Source organism: Amphiura filiformis, chromosome 7 (assembly GCF_039555335.1).
Source record: "Amphiura filiformis chromosome 7, Afil_fr2py, whole genome shotgun sequence".
In the NCBI taxonomy this organism is placed as follows: Eukaryota; Metazoa; Echinodermata; class Ophiuroidea; order Amphilepidida; family Amphiuridae; genus Amphiura; species Amphiura filiformis.
The window spans coordinates 9732814-9744808 of record NC_092634.1 but is presented as its reverse complement, the minus strand read 5'-3'; the positions used below and the strand labels follow the sequence as shown (position 1 = coordinate 9744808).

The following is an 11995-nucleotide window of genomic DNA, read 5'->3' as shown; positions in this document are numbered from 1 at the left end:
GTTGACTACAAATGGAGAAGCGGTTATACCAGAGGGTGATGAAACTGTTTGTGTTACTACTGGTGGTTGCATGATAGCACTAAGACCAGGCATCCTAGAATAATCAATTTGTGCCTGTGGAATATGTTGTAGCTGTGATGTACCCATACCTGCAATCTGCTGCAGGGATGATGAAAAGCTTCCTGCTGGTGCTGCAATTCCAGGCTGAACTGGCAATTGCGCAGTGTTTTTCTGAGCAAGATTAGAGAAGTTTTGAATCATGGATGATGCCATATTACTCCGCTGATCGATGCTTGCTGGTTCCATAGCAGGTGGTACAGAAGAAGTGGTATTTGACACTCTGGAAAGATGTGAACGGAGTATTCTTCCAGAAGTACCAGGAGAACTTTGGCTGTCAATAGTACTTGATGTAGCAATTGTACCAGATGTAGTGCTGGTTGTAGTAGTGGTTACTATGACAACAGATGTTGAGCTGGTTGTTGCACTGATTATTTGGAGACCAGGTGGTGCGTTGATTGGTATAGCAGTTCCTCTCACACCAGATGGTGCACTTGTTGTTGTAGTCGCTCCGGATTTTTTTGAATGAGTTTCTACGTGAGAGATGAGGGATGTCGGCGATGTAAACAATTCCTTGCACATATGACACTGATACTGTATATTTTTGGCATTGTGCTTGGATATAACATGCATTACATGTTCTTCCAGTATTACTACTGATAAAATTACACTTTGTGCAGCGGAATATTTTACTCCTATTGGGAGACTTTCCTCCGACTATCATCACTCTGCCAGGAGACGATGGGCTTACAGGATACCTGATATTTGAATCAGGAGTACTGCTCACTTTTGTTACTTCAGTGCATGACATACTAGGCAATGAAGCAGATCTGATGATTTCAACTGCAGCTTTGCTGCTGCCTTTTGTTGCCTCAGAGCCACTAGGCAAAACAGATGCAGATCTGATGACTTGGATGGTGTCAACTGCAGTTTTACTGCCAGATCCAGGTGTCGTCACACTGTCTCCAGCTGCTCCTTCACAATCCTTCCTATGGAATTTATACATTTGAATGCTAATACATGAATAAGAGCATTTAGGACATTTATAGACAGTTGAGTATTTCTTGGGTGATTCTTTGTCCTCGGGTTCCTTAACAAAGTCGTCCAGAGTAACATGGTTGAAAACATGCCTTGATAGTTCAGCACCGTTACCAAAGTATGTTTTACATCGGGAGCATTCGTACACGGTTTCCTCACCCTTGTGAGCAAACTTCATATGTTCCGCATATTTCTTTACATCAGAGAATGTACTCTTTGACGGTTTACACGAATAGCACTGGAATGGTTTAAATCTTAAATGTGTCAAAAGATGGTGCTGCAGCGTATCCAGTTGTGAGAATTCCTTCTTACACACATGACATATGAAATGAGCATTCATCCCATGTTCTGCAAGGTCAGTCGTATCCGAAGCCATGTATTCACAATTGGTGCACTGTAAGCTTGTAGCGCGAGTACAATTCTTGACCTTGAGATGGTTGACAAAATTTTTGACCTTTATAAATATTGTAGTGCATAACGGGCACTGCAATTGAGGACTGGACTTGTGTATAGTTCTCACATGGTCAATGTAGTAAAAAGTATCCGTGCAAGAGATATCACATTGGACGCAGTCAAACATCTTGGAACAGGTTGGTAAATCTTCATCCAGTGGTTCCTCTTCCACCACATCATCATCATCATCATCAACTGTTAGAGCAGGCAGGCTTGAACTCATGGGTGATGTCACCTTTCCTTTCGCTGCTAAAGATGACGATCTCACAAACTTTCCTTGTTCACCCCTAGGTGGCAATGTTCTTGTCAGTGGTCCTTCTCCAGTCTTCAGACCACCAAGAGGCGCTCCTTGTGTTTGTTTGACTCCAGGACCAGGTTGTTCTTTTGTGGTCCCACGTGCGTAATTCCTTACTTCCTTCACACCTGTACTCTTACCCTTCTGTAATTCCTTCAGGTGAGCTAAAGAATGCTTCAATAATTTCATTATTCTCTTGCAATTCCTTCCACACTTTCTACATATACAGTCAACCTTTCTATCTAAACTTTTATGATGCTTCTCTCGTAGATGTCTCACATACCCTGACGAATCAGAGGTCTCTGCGTCACAGAATCTGCATTTGAACAGCCGGAAATCCAGATGCAACACCATGTGACGGTTTAATGAAAATTTTGCAAGCTTCTTCTTACAAACAAGACACTCCAGCAATTCTGATGGTCTTTTTCCAGTACCATACTGACTGCCTCTGCTTTCATCTTCTGATGAGTCCTCATCAGCCTCTCTATCACCATCATCTTCAGTTACCATGACAACATCTTCATCTCCTACATCCTGTTCATCTTGACTTGCAGCATCATTGGATAAGCTTGTCTTCTGTATACTTTTCACTATCTTCTGCATCGCTTCATCTGGATGACTTTCAACATCAAGCGCTAAACCTGCACTTGCATCATAATCTTTGCTGACGACATTACTAACTTTCCTTTCATTTTGATTAGGTCTCCTATCTCTAAGCGACTGCTGAAGCTTTTCTTTCCTCCTGATGTAGTCACTTTTCACCCACGGATCTCTTCGTCTACCAGGTCTCTTTTTATTGCCCGTAGTTTTTGTACCAGATGTTATTGGGGCATCTATTTCAACAATATCTTCAGCACCTTGCGATCTTGTTGGTTTATTCACTGAACTTGACAGTGACACTGGCTGCATGGGTTTGCTTGTGGGTTTCTGTTGTGGTTTAGTCATTGTGCTCACCAACTGTGACACTGGCTTCATTGGTTGCTGTGGCTTATACGAAGGTGGCTTAAGCAATGGTGCCTTTTTAGGAGCAGAATTTTTTATGACTTCTTCAATAATGATGTCATCATCACTAGATAAGCTTGGTCCTGCTTGCTTTGGTGCCTCACTGGTTTTCGATTTATCATTGTTTGTTTCTACAGACAAACCTTTACCACTATCAACTCCACCTTCCCTCACAGGATTCTGGTTTCTAATACTCCCTGAAAGGCCATCTTTTGGAGCACTCTGTACAGAACCTTTATTACCATTATTTTGATTAGTACTTGAGTCAGGTCCATCATTAGTATTTTCCTTTATAAAAAACACGCTGACAGCATGTTCCCCAACTTTGACTGGTTGTACATCAAGTTTGTCACTTCCATCATCCAGTGAACAGGTGGCTGCTAATTGTAACTTGTTGCGACTTGACGGTGGAGCTTCTGATGTGCTTGCCTTGGATACCTGTTTGGACTTCACTTTTTTGCCATTTTTCTTTGGTGGAGCTTCTTCATCACTGCTCAAAATATCTATACACTCTATATCTTGTTCTTCATCCTTTGATTTTGATTCTGAATCATGAGACACAGGGGTAGAAACACTAGATACCGCTTCTGCATTAGGAACTGTAAGTCCTGTGTCCTTTGATGGTTTGTCTACACCATGGCAATCACCATCTTTATCCTTAGATGTTGGTTCAATATCAGCAACTACTGGGCCAGCATCTTTTGACATCACTCCAGCATCAGTAGCTATACTATCTGAACCCTTCTCTGAGGATGGTTCTACAAGTGGAGCTGAAAGTCCTGTGTCCTGTAATGTTCTGTCTACACCATGACAATCAGCATCTCCGTCCTTAGATGTTGGTTCTGTATCAGTAACCACTGGGCCTGAATCTTTGGAAATCTCTTCTTCATCAGAAGCAACACTATCTGAACCTTTCTCTACTGTTGGTTCTTCAAGTGGAGCTAAAAGTCCTGTGTCCTGTAATGTTCTGTCTACACCATGACAATCAGCATCTCCGTCCTTAGATGTTGGTTCTGTATCAGTAACCACTGGGCCTAAATCTTTTGAAATCTCTTCTTCATCAGTAGCAACACTATCTGAACACTTCTCTAATGTTGATTCTTCAAGTGGAGCTGAAAGTTCTGTGTCCTGCAATGTTTTGTCTACATCTCCATCCTTAGATGTTGGTTCTGTATCAGTAACCACTGGGCCTGAGTCTTTTGAAATCTCTGCTTCATCAGTAGCAACACTATCTGAACCCTTCGCTAATGTTGATTCTTCAGCTGGAGCTAAAGGTTCTGTGTCCTTTGCTGTCTTATCTAAGATATGACAATCAGCATTTTCATCTTTAGCTGTCGGTTCAATATCAGCAACTACTGGGCCAGAGTCTTCTATCATCTCTTCTGCAACACTATCTAAACCCTTCTCTGATGTTGGTTCTACAACTGATGCAGGTAGTCCTGTCTCCTTTAATCCCGATGTTGGTTCTAGGTCAGGAGCTGAAGGTGCTGTGCTTTTCAGAGCTGGAAGTTCTGAGCTCTTTGATCCTGATGCTAATGCTTCATCATCAACATAAGGTTCTTCATCTGTTGTTTCACCCGATGCATCAGAAGCAGTGTCTTTTGATCCTCGTGTTGGCTCTACATTAGGAACATCTGTGTCCATAGATGTCTCTTCAGTGTCAAGATCTGCCGATTCAGTCTGCTTTATCACCTGTTCTTTATCAGGAGCTGAAGGCTCCAACTCCGGGACACTAAGGGCATCAGATTCCACACCCTGTTCCATCAGTTCAGCAGTGGGAGTTTCACATTCAACATCCTTCAATCTTGATATTTCATTGGGATCATAAGGTTCTGTGGCCTGTGATGAACTATCATCTACAAGATCTCCGAGATCTAATTCCATTGGTGATTCCTCTGAGTCAGAAAACATAGCCTCAATGCTGACATTTGATATGGATTCTCCATGAGGAGTGGCGGAATCCATCTCTCTAGAAGTCTGTTCTACATCAAGCTCACTGGTTACATTTTCATCAGCCATTATATTGAGTATTTTCCAGCCAATGACTCAAAGATACAAAATTTGACAAAAATTGACAAACCAGTCCTATGTCTGCTGACAGTATGAAGTGAAAGGTTGCATGCACATAAATCTCAATTTGATTGATCATGTACAAATAGAGGCATACAGTCACAGAAATAAGTTCACAGACCTGCTGGGTACACATGTACATGTAGCAGTGAAGAAATATTGTCACTAATAAGTGAGAGCTACATTGTGGTACTGAATCGGATTAATATAATTACACAACTACATCTACTATCTATACCTTATAAAAAGAATACAAAATCACATCTCAACTGTTCATAACTTGACATAAAACTTGTAGATACAAGGGTAATGTCATGGTGAAAGTGGTAGCCATCTTGAATCTTGAGTTCATCTTCTTCCGCTACATTGCACTCTCTCTCTCAAAATCTGAATTTCAAGAAATAAATAAAAATATCAAATTACAGAGGTTAATTTTGTCATGTTTAGCACAAATCACATTACACTGATCCCCACCAATTATGGCGCTTAGATCGAACCACAATGCTAGACAAAATAGGTTGGAATAAAGAATAGAATGTGCACCTTGTAATGGCCATATATAATTGGGGGGATGCATTTGCAATACTGTACTAATTTCATTCCAACTCTTTTGTCCAGGGTTTTAGAACACATTCATATTTGATTATATTAAAGTTCCACAGATCATGTGGAATTATGTTCTGTACACTTTGACACCTCGCTCATTCCATATTAACCCTAACCCAACTAGGACTCACTAAAGCTCACTATTAAAACCACTCTGCGTGCATGCATTCCACGGGACTTGATGACGCAATCAGCCCAAGTCATATATACCCAGGGAATCGTTGGCTGGGCCAACGTCACCTGTGTGGCTACATGCTGGGGATCTTCTCATGGCATGCGAGGGGTCCGAGGTTCGAATCCTGGGGGTGCCAAGTGACTTTTCTCTTCATCTTCTCTCCTTTTTTGTTTCTTCTTTCCCTTCCGATAGCAAAAAAACCACGGGTAGGGTTAGGGCTATTAGGGCTGTTGTCAAGTAGAATTTACATTGTCAACAATGTTATGCATCGTTTTCTGCATCAAAATCATATTTGCAATTACGCATCATCAGAATATTGGAATTTATAACGGAAAAGATAATCTACACCACTAACAAACGTAATAGAAGACCAATTCAGTTATTTCATGGCAAATAATGGCGATGTTAAGCTTATCTAAAGCTTTTCTAATTTTTTTAATTAGTTTTTGTCGACAATTGATCCATGCTTGTCTTTAATCAGAAAAATTGCTTTGTCGACAGTACTGTCGAGAGTCGACAAAAGCCTTGTAGACAACAGCCCTATTCCATATGACTTAAGGGTACTACACCCATGTGGTAAATTTGTGACTATTTTTTCATTTTCTCAAAAATAATAACACACTGGTAACAAAAGTTATGTATATTATTGGGGCAAGGAATCCAATTACTACACTGAAATTTCAGTGACTCAAGACAAGCGGTTCAGTATATATGATAGGAAATGAGGAACATCCTAGCGGTACCTTATTTTTTATCATAAATAACAAACCGCTTGACTTGGGTCACTGAAATTCCAGTGTAGTAATTGGATTCCTTGCCCCTATAATATACATAACTTTTGTTACCACTGTGTTAATAGTTTTTGAGAAAAATGCAAAAATAGACACAAATTTATCGAGGGGTGTAGTACCCCCTTAATTTGAGCAAGATTTGGCAACTTTCATGGAAAAGGTGTGATTTCAAAAATGGCACATTGAGCTATTCTCTGCTCCAAAGCACTTTTCTCACATCATTTGAAACAGGCTTGACAATTTAAAAAGGCTTTACCTAATTGTCTTCATTATTGGCATAGTGGATAGAAATGTCAAAGGAAATATCCTCATGGGTGAAACTCTACCTTTTTGATATGAGGACTTACTATAAAGGTTTGTTCCTGGTTAGAAATTGTGTTCATGATTAGAAGCTTTTGTGCAGGGTGTGAGAATAATTCTTTGATTCTTGCAAAGGATGTAAGCTGGAAAAACACAAGTCTCACAAATGATCATACTGTGTTGTGCACTTAGATTCACACAATTTCTTTATAAGAATCTTCACAGGGATTCATGGATTCTCCTCAAAATTCTCACCCTGTTGAGTGTTGATGCAAAATCCACTCCAGCCTACCCAGTACCAAGACATATCTTTGCATGCTTAGACTAGGAAGTTCATTTGTTAAAATTTAGTTCAGATTCAGACATTTTCTTGACTATTTCTTAACTTTTGTTAACTATTTCTTTACAATTTAAATAAAGAAATAGTTAAGGAAACAAGAAATAAATAGTCAAGAAAATGTCAGAATCTTGAATAAATCTGAACGAATGAATTTCTTAGTGTTGCATTTATATAAATCAATAGACACATGAGACTTGAAATCATAGATTACAAAGAGATGGCACCCCAACAGGCAAAGTCCAGCATCATCAGTTAATGAGAGCCAATCGTTCCATGAAGTGCAAGATGAAAATGCTAGATGCCCACTCTGCACTTATTATGGTGCATTTTTGAAAATGCTGACCTGATGTCTTTCATGCAAAAGCACATAACGCCATGTGTGATTTGATAGTCACGAACGATCACGATAGAGCCATCAACTCTCATAAAAAATAAGACAGAATTCTCATTGTATAGAAAGCAAAGGGACTTTGCCTGTTTGGGCATCATCTGTTTCTCTTATACCCAGGGACAGGCGATTTGCGCGGAAAAAAATAGCAAATTGCGCGGAACTTTTTTTTCAGTGCAAATCATGTATCCCTGCCCATAGGGAAAAAAATAGCCAATTGCGCGGAAAAAAAGTTCTGCGCAAATCGCCTGTCCCTGCTGAGTTATACCCATACTCACCATCAAAGACATTAAGGAGGATGACACAGCAAATAAAGCTCAGATGAGGAAAGATGAAAGCAGTCAAACTGGTCAGCAGCGATTCAGATCAGACCTAGAAAAAAAGAACACCAAACAAAACAAGATGCTTAAGCATGGTAACTATACATTGTTCGTTTCAAGTTCGGCAGAGACATTAATGCTTCTACGTGATTGCGCAGCAAGCATGACCACAAACCACCTGTGTACACATGCGTGTATGTGACATACTGTAAAACACTTTAATTTCATTTTCAGATTGTTGGAATAATGAATCCTAGGCCAGCAAAGACTTTATAATGTGATGATTTCAAATTCATTCATATTTTATTCATCAACCATTATACAATGATTACATTATACATGATGAAATATGGTCATTTTCACGGTAAAGGGTGTAACTTTGGATTTTTAACATTTTGATCCGTAGTTTTCTAATAAAGCCACAGAATTCCATGATTTTTGGCCACATAAGTCATCTAGTTAGCAGCTACCTTGGGTAGCATAATCATCTTCGGGAGTTACTGCGTTCAGTTTTAGCAGGCTTAAATGTACCTAATATTGCCATTTTGAAAAACTGTAAAAACAGTAACATTTTTGTAAAACCCTGTGTTTTCTTCAGTTAGTTCATGGATAATTTTCTTATCCTGAAAGTACGGTCATATGTTCAGTAAACACTGCCACATTAGATTTATTGTGAACAGCCCTGTATTTTTGAGAACCGGACTCGATATTTGTCGTTTCGGAGGCTTCATTTTCCGTTAACAATTGTTAACAAACTTTGTGGGTATAGCTTTGGTTCATAATTCTTGGTTATTTCTTCACTTCTTCTTGATTCATAACAGTTGATATCTTAACTTGAAATGGGTAACAAAAATTAGTTGATTTGCAAGCTTTTAAAATTTTTATAAAATCTTGACTTCAAAGAGCCGATTTTCCGTTAACTTTTTGAAGCCTCCGAAACAAACTGTTCAGCAAGCTTGGGCAAATATAAATAAAAGAGCTCATCCAATCTATTTATCAAAATGTAGCAAAGTAGATCCTCAAGTCACTTGTTTTTAAATCATGGAGATATATATCACCGTTTGAAAATGGGACCCAATACAAACTTTCCGTTAACAATTGAAGCCTCCGAAACAAATGAAGCCTCCGAAACAACAGTAAACTTAATTATCATCTATGCATATCTAAATTGGTATGTTCCATATTGATATCTGCATTGTAATTGTTGCATGATATGTGCAGAATGTCATAAATAAAAAAAAAAATTGATATTATGGTTAATGCTTGAAAAATATACTGATATCCAAGAAAGCTCGTTTCGGAGGCTTCACATGCAAATAACACCATACTTAACAAATGGGTGAAAAAATTATCATGTTATAAATCTGCAATATCTGCCGCATAGAATCATTGGTTCAATACACACAAGAAAATAACAGCTTAGATGATCCCAACAGTGTTGTTTTCAAAAAAACTACTTCTGCCATGTTTAACCATTGTAAACATGAAGCCTCCGAAAAAAAAAAATGACTTGCTGTGATAATTTAATTTTTGTCACAACTGAAATTCAATACTTAGAAGCAAAGCATGAAAATTGGTAATTGTGATATTTTTACCTATTTTTTCATGTCAACTTGTAGTAGTTAGCCAAATATTTTACTTTTATGATCACCTGTGTTGTTAACTGAAGCCTCGAAACACAAATCGCTTGAATTGCCAATTCTAAAAATAACTCCAATTTCTGTGAAACTTGGCTGGGAGGTTCCTTTCATCAAGTAGTATTTGTACATGAAGTTAGACATTTAAATTATTTTAGGAACCCAATTAAAACTTAAAAAATATGTTTAAGGTTGGGAAATTTCCATTGCAAATGACCCTTGATGTTAAAATTTTTCAAAATTGCAATTACAAACATAGCAAAACATGGTATAAATTTAACTTATATCTGTTGACTTACTTTGGAATGGGATTTCACATGTATTCCAGCTTTCATGTCATAATTTTCTGAGCTTATGTAAAATACATTTTTTCTTAGATTTTAACCAAAACGTTATGGAAATGTCAAATTTTTTATCAGAAATCAAAAGGTTTAAGCCTTGAAACACTATTTTACTGGAATTTAAGTTGCTTCTATGCATGATTACAGTAAACAGAAACATATTTAAGTGGTTTGAAATTTTGACCCTAAAAATCAAAAGTTACACCCTTTACCGTGAAAATGACCATATATGACAATAATATAAATTGCAAGAATATTTTTAAAATATAATTATTGTTATCGGCAGATTTTTTAGTAGCTGCAATGAAATCAGTCAATATTGTACAGTGTACAATGTATGAAAGGGTCTAAAAAGTACGATAGGGTCTAACCGTCTTGGGAGATAATATGGAGCAAATAAACCAGGAACTTGAGTATAGATCTGGCTTGCTAGGGCTTATAGTTTGGGCTTTTACTTTGGACCTTACCTTTAAAGTGGTGATGTTTATTGATAGCCGTGGCATCAACAGTTGTGTGGGTCCTCCAAAGATGCTTGGTTGTTACAAGTGTGTTCTGAGGTACACATAAGCCTACAGGTAACAAACAAATGGCGTACCATAAAGCATATGCCTCAAAACAAGGGTTTTTTGACAAAAGAGACAAAAGGCAGGCACCCTCCACAAAAACATTATTTGGAGTTTGAGCAACTATATTACTGATACAAGCGGCTATACAAACATGTATTATTATCTACCAATCTAATGTTTTTGTGGAGGGTGTCGGCCTTTCATCTCTTTCATTAAAATATCAAAATGGATATATTTCCATATCAATGTAACTTAAATTCACTGATGTTTACTTTAATTTCTGCAACAATAGCTGGAGTATTACCTATATACTCATACCTGTACTTGAGTCTCAATTTCTGTATTCAAACTCGCACCCATGGCTATCCGTACTAACTTGTTTGTACTCATACCTATACTCGCACCCTATTTTGGCTTCAGACCCGTACCCGTACTCATGGACATGGACCCATAAGCCATAACTAAACAACCTATGAAAAAGATACATACTTAGAGCATCCAGAAAAGATCAGAATAGAAATGTTTATATATGATGTCTGCTTTATTTACATTATACCTTGAACATTAATACATGACATAATGCAGTACCATAAGGTCAAACTCTTACACCAAGTCCAGATCTCACCGAGTGTCATCTCTCATAGTTAATTTGCTTGCAATAAATCTTTGGCAGGCATTACCAAGGGAATAACCAATCATGATATTTTCACTTGGTAGGCAACACACGCACAGGTCTCAAAATTCAAAGGCCAACAACAACAACAACAACAAGCAGCTTTTATATAGCGCCGTAACATGAGCAAAACACGACCTCGGCGCTTTACAGAAAAAATATCTTAAACTACACATCTTACATTACTAATTTAAACAAAATAAACAAAGCAGCATGAAACATGGGGGAAGAATTAGTCCGGGAATAAATGAGTTTTTGTTTGGCTTTTGAAAGAAGCAACTGTGATAGAGTTTCTGATGACATTTGGTAAAGTGTTCCATAACATTGGGGCAGCATGTGTGAAAGCGCGATCCCCTTGAGTAGTGAAAGTTCTGTTGACAACAAGGCGAGGTTGGTCGTGCCCGGAACGTAGGTTGACAGACGGAATGTAAATGTGAAGGAGTTAAGTGAGGTAAATGGGGGCTTGATTGTGCAGGCACTTGTAAGCAAGCAGAAGGGTCTTAAAGATGATTCGCTGTTTGACTGGCAACCAGTGCAGCTCTTGAATCAGAGGAGAAGTGTTCTCACGTCTGCTTGCCCGGAAAATGAGACGTGCAGAGTGGTTCTGGATCTTTTGAAGCTTCTGTATGTCTTTGGCAGTGATGTTAATAAGCAGAGAGTTGCAGTAGTCCAATCTGGATGTTATTAGCGCTCGGACTGCTTGCTCGCAAGTGTCTTTGTCAATGAAACGACGGATCCTGTTGATATTGCGGAGATGATAGTTAGTGGAGCTAGATATGGAAGCAACCTGAGCAGTCATTGACATGTCAGACTCAAACTTGACACCGAGGTTCTTAATGACAGTTGAAGGGATGATGGTGGTGTTATCCAAATTCAAAGTGACAGTAGAAAGGTCTTTCAGGTTGTGTTTTGAAGCTAACACCATGAACTCTGTTTTACTTTC

At 38.5% G+C, this 11995-nt stretch overlaps 1 protein-coding gene across 1 annotated transcript; it reads right to left on the bottom strand.

Moving 5' to 3' along the window:
• Positions 1–277: 277 nt before the first annotated feature.
• On the bottom strand, positions 278–5296 carry LOC140156724 (uncharacterized). Its single transcript, XM_072179661.1, has one exon. It carries the CDS (start codon positions 4862–4864, stop codon positions 395–397), a length of 4470 nt encoding a protein of 1489 aa, XP_072035762.1. The 5' UTR covers positions 4865–5296; the 3' UTR covers positions 278–394.
• Positions 5297–11995: the final 6699 nt, after the last annotated feature.

Bases quoted from the DNA above. Each gene is read 5' to 3' on its own strand.
- LOC140156724 (XM_072179661.1), bottom strand. From the start codon at position 4,864: ATGGCTGATGAAAATGTAACCAGTGAGCTTGATGTAGAACAGACTTCT.